This window comes from Panthera onca (assembly GCF_046562875.1).
Source record: "Panthera onca isolate mPanOnc1 chromosome E1 unlocalized genomic scaffold, mPanOnc1 haplotype 2 h2.Chr16_ul_2, whole genome shotgun sequence".
Classification (NCBI taxonomy): Eukaryota; Metazoa; Chordata; class Mammalia; order Carnivora; family Felidae; genus Panthera; species Panthera onca.
This window is the reverse complement of record NW_027675816.1, coordinates 791,207-807,978: the sequence shown is the minus strand read 5'-3', so window position 1 is coordinate 807,978 and position 16,772 is coordinate 791,207. Positions and strand designations below refer to the sequence as shown.

General features: G+C 39.7%; 1 protein-coding gene across 4 annotated transcripts in view; it reads left to right on the top strand.

Annotated features, from left to right (window-relative positions):
• The window catches only part of KANSL1 (KAT8 regulatory NSL complex subunit 1), a 179,151-nt gene that overhangs the window by 151,183 nt on the left and 11,196 nt on the right, over positions 1-16,772 (top strand). For all 4 annotated transcript variants that reach the window (XM_078437023.1, XM_078437024.1, XM_078437025.1 and 1 more), the window contains one exon: positions 10,768-10,939. In XM_078437023.1, the coding sequence (XP_078293149.1) occupies positions 10,768-10,939 (172 nt within the window). The remainder of the gene's footprint in view (positions 1-10,767; positions 10,940-16,772) is intronic.

Below are 16,772 nucleotides of genomic sequence, written 5' to 3'. Positions count from 1 at the left end.
TGGTAACCAGTTCTGCTCTGTACTGTCCAGTATGGTAGCTACCGTAGCCATATGTAACTACTTAAAATGAAGATAAAACATGTGGCACAGCCACATTGCAAGTGTTCAGTAGTCACATGTGACTAGCCGCTACCATCTTTAAGTCACATAAATATTGAACGTTTCCATCATTGCAAAACCGCAATGGATATTGCTGCGGTTTTTTTTTTTATCTCACTCTATCAAGTTTTCTTCTATTATAGCTTTGGTTTGTGGTCCGCCTGAGTTTACAGGTACAAACTGAAGTATTCCAGTTATCTCTGTATTATTTTCTGTCCTGTTTGTTTAGCTCTTACTACCTGCTCCTCAGTGTAATCATTAAATTAAACGTGGGAAGTGATTGGAGTAGTTTGGATGCACATAAGTATTCAGATGTTAGCTGTTAACATTTCTGTCATTGTTTTCATCTCTTTGGTTCTCCCATAGTGTAAAGAAAGAAAGAAAAGTTTATTGCTCACGTCCCGTTTTAATTCTCCAGATCGTCAGTCTGACCTATAGTACCTCTTAGGTAGGTTCTAGTTCTGCTACCAAGGGTGGTTAAGATTTTTTTTTTCTTTTCAGATTTTATATTTCCTTTTTATGTCATCTTATTGCCTTTCATCTTCCCTGTTTCCATGCCATAGAGCCTGTGTTGTCTTTGACTCTGTTGGAGATGTGGGAAGTTTGATTAATTGTTTCACCAAACTTGTTTAATAGTTTTCCAGGGGTGTGTTTTTTCTGAATTTCTCGGATTTGTTTCCTTTTCCCTTGTTCTGCAGTATTCTACTCATAGTCCCCACGCTGAGGATTTTTTTTCTTTCATTATTCTTAAAAAATGAGTCAGTTTATCCAGACTTTGTGTTTATGACTAGAAAAATTTAGTAGCTGGGTGTGTTTCCCATCCTAGTTCTGGAAGCTAGAAGTTTGAAATCAAGGTGGCAGCCCTTGCTACCTCTGAAGGCTCTCTAAAGAAGAATCCTTTCTTGCCACTTCCTGCTTCTAGTGGTTACTAGCAGTCCTTAGCATTCCTTGGCTTGTGGCAGCATATCTCTTATCTCTGCATTTGTCTTTACACAGTCATTTTCCTGGTGTGCCTGTGTCTTTGTGTTTTCACATGGTCTTTTTTTTTTTATGTTAATTTATTTATTTTGAGAGAGTGAGTGAGAGGGTGTGAGTAGGGGAGAGGCAGAGAGGGAGAGAAAAAATCTCAAGCAGGCTCCGCACTGTCAGTGCAGAACCTGACGTGGGACTCGATTCCATAAACCATGAGATAATGACCTGAGCTGAAATTAAGAGTCGGATGCCACCCAGGCATTCCCACATAGTCTTATTAAAGACACCAGTTGTTGGATTTAAGACTAATTCAGTATTACTTCATGTTAAACTAATCACATTTGCAAAATCCTGTTTACAAATAAGGTCACATTCTGTGGTTCTGGTTGGGCATGAATATTGATTGGGATGGGGTCTGGGGGTGGGGGGGCACTATTCTACTCAGTACACTGGCCATTGGGCCTTGTCTCTGCTACTCATGTGATGGTTGAATCTTTTTCTCAATTCTAAATCTGGAAAGGTGTTATTACTAATTCAATTCCTGGGTTTCAGCAACTTTTCATACTTAGCATACCTGTGCTGTAGTTGGAAATAGTTGGACTTCATTTTACTCCCACTGCCAATTTTCTGGAACTCTTCTGCACCACTGAATTTATTGTGTGAAGAATTTCAATTCCCTGAGTATGGAAAAATTTACCAGATTTAATGTCCTCCTTCCCTATTTTTTTTTTTTTTTTAATTCTGTAAAGTACAAAGAATGATGTAACAAACATCTGTGTACATAACCACCTTAAATGTTACTAAGCTTGACTTTTTTTCTTTTTTTTAATATTTAAAAGAAAAATACAATAAACATTAATGTTTCTTTTATTTTCTGTCATCTCCTCTACCTGCTTCCTTCCTCAGAGGTAACCATTATCATGAATTTGGTATGTATACTCCCAGTTCAGGCACTTAGGTTTTTACTACACATCTGTGTATCCATGAGCAAAATGCAGTATGTATTGTTTAGTTTAATGTTCACAAAAAAATTTATATAAATACCATCATGGTGTACATATTCTGCAACTTGGTGGGTTTTTTAAAATTCACTGTTGTCTTCTCAAGATCTCCGTGTTGGTAGGCATAATTTCAGTTCATCTTTTGTAGAGTCCACATTTCCTTAAAAAAGACAGTGTTTGGGCGTGAGTATATCCATAACCTGTTCGTTAACTTCACAGCTCTAAATTTAACTTCTAGTTTGGGCTTAATCATTGTGTTCGTATCTTCTGGGTCCTTTGGTCTGCTATTTGTCTTTGCAATATATTTGGTATGTAATATTGTATAAGTTTAAGATACACAACATGTTGATTTGATCACTGCTATTGCAGTGTGCCTGCCAGTTGTAGCCTTAGCTAACATCTCCATCATGTCACACAATGATCATTTCTTCCTTGTGGTGGGAATAATTAAGATCTAGTCTCTTAGCACATTTGATGTTTATAATACAGTAGTGTTGTCTCCATAATCACTATACTGTGTATTAGATCTCCAGGGCTTCTTTATCTAGTAAAATACAAATTTATACTTTTAAACAACTTCTCTTATTTCCCTACCTCCCATTTCTTCTTCTTCCTCCTCCTCTTTTTTAATGCCTATATATTGATACAGTTCCAGGATGACTGGTTAGGTACATACAAGTTCATGGTTGTTATTTCTTCTTTGCCATCTTTCCTTTCATCATTATATTGTTCCCCTTTTGGTCTCTTAACAATGCTTTTACTTTAAATAGGGATCTTGGGGGGCGCCTGGGTGGCTCAGTCGGTTGGGCGTCCAACTTCGACTCAGGTCACGATCTCGCGGTCCGTGGGTTTGAGCCCCGCGTCGGGCTCTGGGCTGATGGCTCAGAGCCTGGAGCCTGCTTCCGATTCTGTGTCTCCCTCTCTCTCTCTGCCCCTCCCTCGTTCATGCTCTGTCTCTCTCTGTCTCAAAAATAAATAAACGTTAAAAAATAGATAGATAGATAGATAGATAGATAGATAGATAGATAGATAGATAGGGATCTTGGTAAGTACTTGCTAGATACACCTTTTCCCATCTCTTTGTTTTCACTTTTTCTGTGTCCGTTTGTTTTTGATGTGTTTTTAAGAGGTGAATTAAACATTTACATTTACTCTGATTACTATTATATTTGGAATCTTTCTTCCATAATTTTTTTTTTTTTTTTTTAATTTTTTTTTTCAACCTTTTTTATTTATTTTTGGGACAGAGAGAGACAGAGCATGAACGGGGGAGGGGCAGAGAGAGAGGGAGACACAGAATCGGAAACAGGCTCCGAGCCATCAGCCCAGAGCCTGACGCGGGGCTCGAACTCACGGACCGCGAGATCGTGACCTGGCTGAAGTCGGACGCTTAACCGACGGCGCCACCCAGGCGCCCCCATAATTTTTTTTTTAAGTCTTCTCTTTGCCTTGTTTTTATGCCTTTTCTGCTGTTGGGTTACTTGAATCTTCATTTCTTGCTACTTTGGAACAAGAGGACTTTAGAACTCCTCTATTTATGTCTGTATTTTCAAGTTTTTATTTAAATTCTAGTTGGCTAAAGTATAGTGTAATATTGGTTTCAGGAGTAGAATTTAGTAGTTCATCACTTACATATAACACCCAGCACTCATCACAAATGCCCTCCTAATACCCGTCCTCCACCCATAGAATGCCTCTTTTTAAAACATCTTTTTTTCTCATCTATTATTGATCTTTAATATTTTACCTTGAATTTCAACCCCACCCAAATCAGTCATCTGTAAATTCATACTTAGCATTTACCAACACATTTGCCATTCTTATTTGTTCTGGAGCTTCTTACGTCCCACTCTATCCTTCTTGCTGAGCGCCTCCTTTAGTAGCCTTCCAGCAGCAGTCTAGGAGTTGTAAAGCCAGTCTTTATTTTGTGTCTGAATGTATACATATGTGTGTTTGTTTGTTGCTGTTTTTTTAAAAAAATTTTTTTAATGTTTGTTTATTTTTGAGAGAGAGCAAGCTAGTGCAAGCGGGGGAGGGGCGAAGAGAGAGGGAGACACAGAATACAAAGCGCCCTCCAGGCTCTAGGCTGTCAGCACAGAGCCTGATGTGAGGCTCAAACCCACGAACCGCAAGATCTTGACTGGAGTTGGAAGTTGGACACTTAACTAAGCCACTCATGTGCCCCTACATATGTGTATTTGTAAATATATACAGTTATAAATTGCCTTTATTCTTGAGTGATGGTTTAACTGCATGTAAAATTTTTATATTCAGCAGTTTGAAGATACTTCATTTCCTTCCAGTATTTATTATTGTAGATGAAAATTCTGATGTCAGTTTGTCCTTCTTTTATAGTTTATCTGTACCTTCTCTCTAGTAATTTAAATTCCCCAACTCCCTACTTTCAGTTTTGTTTTTATGTTTTGCAGTATTAAGGGTATATTTAGATGTATGAATTAGTTTTTAGCCACTTAAGGTCTTGGCTTACACCCTCATTCTCAGTTCTTGTCTGTTCTTGTCTGTCTTGAGTTTTGAAAATTTGAAAATTGTTAATTTCTTTAAACTTTTCCTCTCTTTTTTAATACGGTATTGTATTATTAGATTGTCGTAGATCTTGCCATTCTCTCTTTCTTTGTACACTTCCCATTTCCATCTCTCTGGCTTGTTGTGTTTTATTTCTCTCGTCTCCTGGGACTCTTCCGCCTAGTCATCAAGGTTCTCTCCAGCTGTATTTACTTTACTATCGAACCTGTCAGTTTGGATTTTTTTGTATTTTGTTTTTTTACTTGAGTGTGTGCTTTTCATTCAGAATTTGTGGTTACTTTCAGAAACATCCTTTTTTTTTTTTTTATCATTTCCTGTTCTTTTATGATGTTTATTCCTTCCTTTATCTCTTTGAACAACTTTAATATACTTATTTTAAAATTGCTTTCAAATTATTCCATTTCCAGGGGCACCTGGCTGGCTCAGTCAGTAGAGCATTCAGCTCTTGATCTCAGGGTTGTGAGTTGGAACTCCATGTTGGATGCAGAAATTACTTTTAAGAAAATCCATTTTTAGCTTGTTGAGGACAGATTCTCCCCATTTTTGCATCTGCTGACTGCATCACATCAGTCTGTTTTGTATGATTTGTAATCTTTCACAGTGAGCTCATCTGGGGCAAGGGTTAAGGAAGGCATGTTTTCTGTAGGAGTCTTGTGTGATCCCTGGACTGTGGAAGTGTCCTTAACGCACAGTTTTCCATTGGTCATCTTTTCCTTTTTTTTTTTTTTTTCTTTTTCTTTTTTTTAATTCATTTGGAAATAGTCCTGTTTGCTACACAGTAAGCTGTCATATATTCTTTGGTCTAGTTCTCTTGTTTAACTTTTCTGTATCTTAATTACTGTAACTTTAAAATACTTTTAATATGTGGTAGGGCAAATTACTCCCCTCTATCTTTGCTTATCAGAAATTCTATGGGGACTTTTCCCTTTAAGCATATATTCTTTCAGTTGCAGTTTTTAAGGTTATTTAACTCTTGGTTGCCTTTCTCCTTCCCCACCAAAACCTTACTGAGTTTAAAATTATAGGTTAATTTATAGATTATTAATAGCTGTAAAAGTTAAGCTTTGTGTTTACGGGGCGCCTCAGTGGTTCAGTCGTTTGAGCATCCGACTTCAGCTCAGGTCATGATCTAGCAGTTCGTGCGTTCAGGCCCCACATCGGGCTCGCTGATGTCAGCCTGTCAGCGTGGAGCCTGCTTCAGATCCGCTATCCCCCTCTCTCTGCCCCTCCCCCGCTTGTGATCTCTCAAAATAAATAAATAATAATTTAAAAACTTTGTGTTTACAGGTTTTAAGCTTAGCCAGAGTATTTTTTATTGTTACAATCAAGAATAGAATCTTTTTTTTTCACTTACATGTTTCTAAATAACAGCCATTTTTAAGAAGACCTGAGGTGAGAGGAATGACAGTGGAACTAATAGAAGAGCCAAGTGCAAAGGCCTGTGATTTAGAATTTTGCCTGCCATATTGAGAAAACAGCAAAGCAGTCAGAGGAACTGAGCAAGGAGAGAAGTGGGAAACAAAAGGAAATGCGGTCAGAGAGGCAATAGAGGTGACAGATGGTATAAAGCTTTTGTGTGCACCATCGCAAGAACTTTGGCTCTTATTCCTCATGAAATGACGAGCCTTTGGAGCATTTTGAGCTGAGGACTGGTAAGCCAAGGTTACACCTACTACTGTATTTTGATCAGTTGGAAGGAGGGGCAAGCAGAAAGACCAGTTAGAAGTTATTTAAGAAATTCATATAACGGGAGCCTGGGTGGCTCAGTCGGTTAAGCATCAGACTTTGACTCCGGTCATGATCTCACGGTTCATGAGTTTGAGCCCCACGTCAGGCTCTGTGCTGACAACTCAGAGCCTGGAGCCTGCTTTCGGATTCTATATCTCCACCCCTTTCTGCTCTCCCTCGGCCCCCCACCCCTCTCTCTAAAATAAACAAACATTTTTTAAAAGTGTACAATTCATATGAGAACAGATACTGGCTTAGATCAGGGTGATTGCAATTGAGATGGTATATAAAGCAGTTGGATTCTGGATACATTTAGAAGATGGAGACCATAGGATTACATCATGATTGGATAATGGGGTTTGGTAAAAGAAGGGAGTTTAGGATGAGTCTAAAGATTTAGGACTGAGCAGCAAAAGATTGGGAAGAGTAGGAGCTCAGTTTTGAACTGAGGTGCCTATATAATAGCTGTGAAGGTATTGAGTGAGCAGTTACATACACGAATAAAATTGTGTTAATTGGTTGACTAATATTGAATAATCTTGATATTCAGAAATCTCCACCTGGTCATTTATATTTGTTGTTTTCTTCAATTTCTCTCTTTTTTTTTTTAAGTATTAAAATACTCTTTTTTTTATGTTTATTTTCTTTTTGAGAGAGAGAACAGGGAAGGGGCAGAGAGACAGGGACACAGAGAATCTGAAGCAGGCTCTGTACTGAGAGCAGAGAAGCCAGTGTGGGGCTTGAACTCGTGAACCATGAGAATGACCTGAGCAGAAGTCAGACGCTTAGCTGACTGAGCCACTCAGACGCCCCTTAAAATTTGTTTTCTTATTGTAAAATATACATTGTGATTAAAAAAAGAAAAACATAAATAGGTTCATGCATATAATTTAGCATCTTATTTCTTTATGAATGTGGGTCTTTGTGTAGTTAATAAGCGTATCTGTAGGATAAATTCTAGCTGTGCATTTATGCAAAGCATGTGTGAAGTAATTTTATTTTTTATTTTTTTAAATTTACATCCAAATTAGCATATAGTGCAACAATCATTTCAGGAGTAGATTCCTTAGTGCCCCTTAACCCATTTAGCCCATTCCCTCTCCCACCCCCTCTCCAGTAACCTTCTGTTTGTTCTCCATATTTGTGAGTCTCTTCTGTTTTGTCCTCCTCCCTGTTTTTCTATTATATTTGCTTCCCTTCCCTTATGTTCATCTGTTTTGTCTTTTAAAGTCCTCATATGAGTGAAGTCATATGATTTTTGTCTTTCTAATTTCACTTAGCATAATACCCTCCAGTTCCATCCACGTAGTTGCAAATGGCAAGATTTCATTCTTTTTGATTGCTGAGTAATACTCCATTGTATATATATACCACCTCTTCTTTATCCATTCATCCGTCGATGGACATTTGGGCTCTTTCCATACTTTGGCTGTTGTTGATAGTGCTGCTATAAACATGGGGGTGCATGTGCCGCTTCAAAACAGCAAACCTATATCCCTTGGATAAATACCTACTAGTGCAATTGCTGGGTCCTAGGGTAGTTCTATTTTTAGTTTTTTGAGGAACCTCCATGTGTTTTCAGAGTCCAGAGTACTCACCCTTACACAGTGGTCCATACTGTTTTCCAGAGTGGTTGCACCAGCTTGCATTCCCATGAATGAAGTAATTTTAAAGTTGTCCAAACCGTCCTTCAAAAGAGTTCAAAGTTTATCTTTCAATAAATTGTATTAAAGATATTTTTTATACTTCTAGCTTGTGTTTATTAATATTTTACTTTGCAGGTTTTCGTTCAAAAGTGAGATTGATGTTTAAATTACATATGTGCACAAAACTTGAGTCAAATTTTTGTTAGAATTTTATTTTTCTCAAAGGACAATAGAATTCTGATTTCTTTATGTCAGTATCAACCATTTTAATTGAATAGAAGATTGTCTCTTCTTTAATGTTCTTAAAGACTTCACCAAGGAAATACACTTGTCTGAGCCTCTACCTTTTTATAGGCGTGAGTATGGTATTCCCTTGTTAGATGGAATACAAAAATATATGTAACATTTAAACATTATAGAAATGCGTAAGTGTGCACGCATATTACATATACACACATGGTTTCCAGATTTTCACTTAACTCGTGCTTTTTTGAGTTCTTATACATATGCATTTATTCCTTTTTCTCTTCGTTAATCCAGTCTTATAGTTAATCCGTCTGTTCCTGTCCACCCCACCCTTCAGGTGGATTTAGGAAGGAAAAAAAAGGAAAGCTCCCAAAGAACAGCTCTTCAATTTGCTGTTTCTAGCATGTATTTCCTCTTTTGGCAATTTCAGCTTTGATTTAATCTTTTAGTGTTACTTTGTTATCCTTGCTATATTCTTTTTACTCTATACCTCACCTTTTAGCTGTTGGTTGACTCAAGGGTGAACTGTAGCCATAAAATGAAATGTTCATTTTTCATATAGAGAGCTAATTGGTGTTGTGTGTTAGTTTATGAGGGAAAAAAACATACCTCCATTTTAAGACTTGTTATTTTGATTTTGGTATCTTTTTCTCATGTCTTTTTTGTTTTAAGTTTTGGTACAATTTTTAGATCCTAACTAATTACCTAAATCCTCCCATTCATCCACAGTGTGGTGTGTGGTTTTTGTCTCTGCCAACATATACTCTCTCTCTTTACCTCTTTATCTCTTCCAAAAGCCAACCCTGATTAAACAGAGTGCAAGGGATATTTTTTCCCAAAACAGTACCAGTTAATGTTGTCTACACAGTAGTATCATGCTTGGTTGGTATAATTCCCTTTCAGTGGCATCTACAACTGCAGCTTATTAGAATTCTTTTACTTTCGTGCAAGTTACCCAGTCTGACCTTCACAGCCCCTTTTGTTGTTGTTTTCAAAAAAGTTTTTTTAATGCTTATTTCTGAGACAGAGACAGACACGAGTGGGGGAGGGGCAGAGAGAGAGAGAGAGACAGACACACACACACACACACACACACACACACACACACACACACACACAGAATTTGAAGCAGGCTCCAGACTCTGAGCTGCCAGCACACAGCCCAATGCGGGACGCAAACTCCTCAACCGTGAGATAATGACCTGAGCTGAAGTCGGACGCTCAACCGACTGAGCCACCCAAGTGCCCCCACAGCCCCTTGTTTGCATACCACCCATCTACATGGTTGCAAGAAGGGGAGGCGGTTGGGGAACGTTGATGAAGACCACATTGTTCTCATATTTATCTTTCTCCTATACATGTCTGTAAAGGCAAATAGCTTTCGAGAGATGTCTATGTAGTGACGCCTGAGTGACTGCGTAGGTTGAGCATCGACTTCAGCTCAGGTCATGATCTCATGGTTCACGGGTTCAAGCCCCGTGTTGGGCTTTGCGCTGACAGCGAGGAGCCTGCTTCAGAGTCTCTGTCTTCCCCTCTCTCTGTGCCCCTCCCCTGCTTGTTCTCGTTCTCAAAAATAAACATTAAAAAAAAAAAAAAAAAGATGTTTGTCCTGAACCTAAATGCAGCTCTTACAGTTGTTACAGCCTTTTTGCTAACAGAATTTTGATGCTACCCTTGCTCAGAGCATCTCTTCTCATGGTGCTGTTCCACAGGCAAGTCCTTTTCTTCTAGGACTCTATGCTGCCCAAATGACTTTTCATAGATCATGATTTGGCATATGCTGGAGTTGTTCACCCTGATACGAGAGCCTAGGGATCCTGCATTCAGCATGACCTAAATTTTTCTCAGAGCGTAAAATTGTTTAACCCCCGCCTTTTTAAAACAGAATTAAGTCTTTTTAAGATTTAGATTTCATTTCGCTGTGGACTTAGCAGGAGAGGTTATTTCTTATCCTACCCATGTGTGTACAAAGGAAGTTTAATGGAAATAATTTTTGTCCCCGTGGATTTAATAATCTGACACAAAGACTCTGGGTGTCAACACTCACCATACCAAATTTATTTTCATTATTTAGGCACGGACTTTAAAACAGTAGGTCTTAGGTTGGGTTAAATAAAGTAGCTAATGAGTTCTGTGTAGTCCTGGAAAACTTGTCACTTGGTTTGAGACTACCTAAAGTCTTCAGAAGGAGTTGTGAAAAGCACAGGAGACCGTGTGATTGGTTATTCAGGCCCTTAGGTGGATGAAATTGCTGAAGAAAGCAAGTCATGTCCAGTAGCTTTAAGCTCACAAGTTTGGCACCTAGATGAGCACTTAGGGCTGCAAATAATTGGGTTTCATCATTGAAGAAGAAACAAGTTCATTACTTTGAAGGTTAGGGTGCAAAAAAGGGAATCTTCTAACAAACGAATCAAACTTCTGTTAGTAGTGTCATACAGGTATCTAGAAAGTGTCTTTTGAATCTTTGGGATAATGAGTGAGAGCTGGGTTTGTATCAGACAACGAATTGTGTTTCGTTTGGCTTTTCGCAGGTTCACCGGAACAGCACAATGCGCTCTGGCTGTGACGTGAACCCCTCCTGTGCGCTGTGTGGCTCAGGCAGCACCGTCACCGTGCCCCCGGAAATTCACTACGAAGCCCCTCTTTTGGAACGCCTTTCCCAATTGGACTCTTGTGTTCACCCAGTTCTAGCATTTCCAGATGGTAAGAAAGGCCACAGAATACAAAGTTTTCTTGAGACTTACAGGATTCAAGTGAAAGAAAGTCAGCCAACATCCTGGTACAACCTGCGTGCCATCCAGAGAATCCATTTCACTCACCAGAGTCCCTTAGAATTTTTGCAAATAGGGTGCAGCAGATCTGCCAGGCCAGAATGTGCTACTGAAAGATTGCACCTTGCCAGGAGAGAGATTTCCCCCCAGCCTTTCAAGTGGCTGTGGGTGGGCCTAAGGACAGTTGCTTCCAGCCACAAGCAACCTGGTCCATCGTCTGTGTGTGCCGTGGTGTAAGTAGGAAGGGCAGCACTCTTTTGAGAGAATGTCTTCCTGCTGGGGCTGTGTGTATCACTGCGCTTACATGACTGGCTTTCCAGGGTGTGTGTACGTAAAGAGAAGGAACCGTCTTTTATCCCCACTCTGTCCTTCATAACACCCAAAGGTAGTCCGTACAAGTTTTTGAGAGGAGGGTAATTGAAATAGGAGTCTGAGGAATAAGAATTAGTGTGGGATTTTAAGATTTACTTGGTGGTATGAAAAAAAAAGAAGCGTTTAGCATGAATGGTTTATAAACATTTACTTAAAGGGACAGGTGCTAAATAATTTAGACTTTGCAGGACACACTTTCTCTGTATAGCCTGGGTTGCAACTATATGACTGCCACTATAGCACAAAAGCAGCGTTGACAATATGTAAACAAATGGGCATGACTGTGTATCAATAAAACCTTATTTATTAAAAATAAGCATGACTGATAGCTATCCTAGAGAATGCCCTCTTCTATTTAATAGTTGGTCAAACATTGGTTTACTATAATCCCCTTTTCTTTATGTGTTCTTCAAATGACTGAATTATTTTTTGGCTACCTAAATCCTGTAACTACTCCAGGCCATGTTATCAGAACTCCCTTGACTGTAAGGGCATGATCTAATACTCCTGTTACGATAGGACTTCTAATAAGAGTAGAAATGTTTAGAAAACTTGAATCATATGGCTTGCAAGCTAGGCAGGGTTTTATTTAGGTCAGGAGTGGTAGAGCAGTAAATAAACTTTAGCACACAGTGAGTAGAAAACACTAACACGTCTTCCTGTGTACTTCAGACTCCAGGGTCATTGGCTTTTACCTTCTCTTGCATTTGGATTATAGCTCGTGTAACTGAAGATTTTATTTGTGTAGCATTTTATGGTTTACAAAGCACCTTTCTCATACTAGTTTTATCTGCTTCTCACACTAATCCTGTAAAGTGCTAACTTCAGTTTGAGAGATCAAGAAACAGGCTTAGAAAGGTTGTACTTTATCTCTTTCAGACTAAATGGCTAATGAGTTTAGATGGTTCTAGAATTCAAACTTGGGTCATCTGTTGCCTGTCCTTTGTTTCACTATGTAACATGCTTCTTCCTAGCTGGGTTATTAAGAGAAATCAGGTTTCTGCCCATTTCTAGATTCTAACTGCAGACAGCCACCAGGAAGACCTAGGAATGTTTCTTGGGTTACTGTCTCAGGATTCACAGTACTGAATTGTATTGTCTCATATTTGAATAAGGAAGCCTGAAGTCCATAGTTATATTATGGTTCCGGTTAGGCCTCTTCCATACTCCCTGCGTACCAGCTTATAAACATGGTGATCTTTCTTTGTCAACAGTATTACCATATACAGTTGTGAATTTCCTTCCCATCCCCCAATCACATGTACTCAATTGCGTGATGTCTCCTGTTCAGTCAACATCTCTACTTGGAGGAACCCATTCCCTTTCGACACTTTCTTTTCCTTCTGACTGGTTCATATCTATAGATCTGAGTGCTGCCCTTACACTTCCTACTCCATCCCATTTCAAGCAACTGGAGGTAGCATTGAGGGAGAAAGACCTTTCTCTGGTCTTTAGCATCTTCGCTTTCCTGCCTGCCTTTAAATGCTTTTTCGATCTCTTTTTCTCCCTGTCTCACACAACTCCTAACCATGACATTGGAGTTTAGACAAGAGAGATAGTCATTAAGTCTCCTTAGGAGCCCGTAAAGAGGATGTGTGAACATATTTGCCTATGGATGAATTAGACTTTCTGTGGGTTGACCTGGGGGACTCCGTTAGCATTTCTAATATTGTTCCTGTTGGGATATTTTTGCTTTGATCCAAACAAATAGCATGGTAAAGTTTTCAGGGCCACAGATATGCCCAACTCTAAAGGGCACCATTATTCTATGTGAAAGCACCTCCAAGATTCCCCGTATATCATTGTGTAGAATAATAAGTAACTGTGAAGACTTAGCAGCCGGCCTAATACTGTGAGGGTCAAACATACATGCACCAGACCTGACCTCTGGGCCACCCTTTTACAGCCTGTTGTCTAGAAGCTACTTAGAGATGGCAGGCTTTTCAAGCAGTCTTACTAATGTTTCCGCACCAGTTTCTTTGTAGTTAGGTTGGGAACCACCTGCACCTCTTCATTTTAGACTTGTCTCCCTTGTTGACCACACCTCCAACATTCCCATTAAGTGTGGTTAGGGATGATAGAATTCTTGTCACCCCACTTAATCAAGCCAGGTAATCCTTAGCTTGAAATGTAGAGGATGTACAAACCCTTGGAGGAAAGAATGTTAACTTGAGTTTGGGCTTCATAAGAGCACCACCTGCTGGCCAGATGATCTATGCTGTTGTGAGAGAGCTTACTAAGACTCTGTGTACAAGGCTACCGCAGTTTTACCAGCAGGAGGAGGAAGGGAGTATTACAAAACAACCCTAGAAAATGTGCTTGAGAAAATGGTGGATAGTAATGAGCAAAACAGTTAAGTGAATCCTGGAATGTCAGACCCTGGCAAGCGTAAAGTCAAAGTCTTTTTTATTTTGTCTGAGGAAATAGTAGCTTAAAATGGTATTCATTTCCTTCTATTTCTTATTTCCTGTCTTAACACTTCTGTTTTCCTGTTGTTGTTGACCTAATCAAGTATCTGCACCCTCTTCTCTTCATCACAGAAGAATTACCTGTACAGGTACAAAATGTGTGAAGTCCTCTGGCCAAATGAGTCCCTGTTGTATTCTCTTCTGTTTCATACCCTTTCCTTGCTCACTTTCAGGTCCTGCATATCTAATCCATTTCAGGGCTTCAGCTTTACATGGATCCTAGCTGTTGTTACTTAACCACTTAGAGCATGAACTAAGACCATCAATCCCTAAGAGATCATTTTTGTTCATTGACTGGGGGATTTAACTGACTTCCTGTTCACTCTTATATGAAAGCAGTTAACACACAGTAAACGTCTAGCAAAGTATAGCAGCCTGAGTTCTTCCAGCAGTTTGTTGTTATCCCTAACTGCCGGTGCAGTCGGGTTGGTTATAGGGGAAATTGCTCTGGATTCTGCTTAATACTTCAACTCTGGGGCACAGGTTGGTATTCTCCCATTGCAGCAGCTTCTACTTCAGAGCATTTAAGTGAGGGAAGGGGATTAGGTGTGGAACTGAGGTGTCTGACATAACACGTTAAGAGCTGAGAGACTCTGGGGGCGCCTGGGTGGCTCAGTTGGTTAAGTATCTGACTTTGGCTCGGGTCATGATCTCACAGTTCCTGAGATCGAGCCCTGCACTGGGCTCTGCGCTGACAGCCTGGAGCCTGCCTCAGATTCTGTGTCTCCTTCTCTCTTTGCCCCTCCCTGGCTCACGTGCTCACTTGCTCGCTTGCTCTCTCTCGCGTTCTCTCAAAAATGAATAAACACTGAAAAAAAAAAAAAACAAAAACAAAAAAAGCCCGTAGTCATTCTGGTCTAGCGGTAACAAATTCCTCTCCTGTGCTTACTCAAATGGATTCATAGCAGTTTTCTGGGTTTAACTAAGTCCTTTTTTGAGATGGATCCGAGGTCTTGGGATACAGTAGGAAAGAGTATTCTGATTGTTTAGCTTTTGTCTGCAGCAGAGGAGGGGAAAGCTAGAGCATGTGTGCTGGGATGTCACCTGCCCGGCTCTAGGCCTGCTGCCTCTTCTCACAGATGAAGCTAAACGCAGCCAAGTGGTAGGTTCTTGTTTTTGCCTTCTAACTCGGTGTTGGAATTAGGACCTGACTCCAGGCCTGCTTATTTCCAGTCTGTTGCTGTTTGCATTATAAATCAGGTTGCTCGTTTCCCTACCTCCTTTTATCCTGGCTTAATTTTCAGGTTTGGGAGAGCAATGACTAGGGAAAGTAAAAGGAAAAAATGAAATCACCAGGCTTTTGTTGTCCCATCGTATAGACTTTGCCAATTCTTCTGTTGACAAAGGGGTGTCCTGGGATATAGAGGAAGTGTTTTCCCCTTTCTGGGGCCTTTATGCATTCCAGTTCAGCTCAGCTTTCAGAATGCCTCTAGACAATGCTTTATTTCCTACACACCCTTTTCCCTAACCATTCTGAATTAGAGTAAAAAATATTTGCCACTATTACCTTAACTCAGTTCTTGATCGTTTATTAATAGGAAATTTTTTGTTTAAACATTTGACCTTTTTTGGGAAGGCAGGGGGAATCAAACCATTTTATTGAGGGGCTTGAGGGAGGAGTGGAAGGGCTGGGAACACCATGACAGCCAATGTCCTTGGCCTGGTTGGGATCTCCCCAACTTTGAAATTGCTGAAAGCTGATCTGTGTCTTTTAACGGTTGGAGTAGGTGAGTTTTTAAGTGTGGGAAAGAATGATTATGCAAAAAAGTTTCAGAAGACAGCACTGTCCTCACAGACTGTATCTCATTACTTGGACGTATAGCAAATACTTATTATCTTTAAAAACTTCAGTAGTTTTCCTAATCTGTTTGGCTGCTATTAACACATTCCACCTCAGAATTAAATCTCTCCATTCCCTGGGGCGCCTGGGTGGCGCAGTCGGTTAAGCGTCCGACTTCAGCCAGGTCACGATCTCGCGGTCCGTGAGTTCGAGCCCCGCGTCAGGCTCTGGGCTGATGGCTCGGAGCCTGGAGCCTGTTTCCGATTCTGTGTCTCCCTCTCTCTCTGCCCCTCCCCCGTTCATGCTCTGTCTCTCTCTGTCCCAAAAATAAATAAAAAACGTTGAAAAAAAAATTAAAAAAAAAAATCTCTCCATTCCCTGGGCCAAAGAATAGTCTCATGGTGTCGTGGCTAAGAGTGTGGGCTTTAGGGTTATACAAACCTAAGTTTGAATGTTGGTTAACTAATACTAAAGTGTGTAACCTTGAACAGTTAATTCACCTTTCTGAACCTGTTTTGTCTTTTAAAAAGGAGCTTAACGGTGCTTACATCAAAATGAAATACATATTTTAAATTAACTCTTAGGTATAAGACCTCTAAAATGAAAACTTCCAAACCCTGCTGAGAGAGAATTAAAGAAAACTAAATAGATAGATACACCACATTGATGGCTTGAAAGGCTTGGAATTGATGGCAGACAGAAGGCATTTCTCCCCAAATTGACCTATAGAGTCAGTGTAATACCACAATGAGGTTTTTTGTTTTTTGGGTTTTTTTGCAAAGCTTAAAAGAAAAAGCGACTGCCTGCTATTGAGGAAGAATAAGATTCCATCTTGTCTGCAACACTGGGTGTTAGAATATAGTGAAGTAATAGCTTTAAAGGTCTGAGAGAAAAATGGTTTTAGTTCTGGAAATATTTTTTCTAAAGAAATTACTCAAAGCCCCATTGTTAGGAAAATTTTAAAAATGAAACTAAGAAAACGGAAAGGTATGAGAAATGGTGAATCAGAAAATGGTAAAAAATCACAGTTAGGCTTAAGAGATTTATGATACTGAATATTAACTAATCAGGTAAAAAAATAGATCATCCCTAGGTGAGAGGTGAGGAGCTAGGGAGGAAGGAGGGTATAGTACTCAGTAGACAAT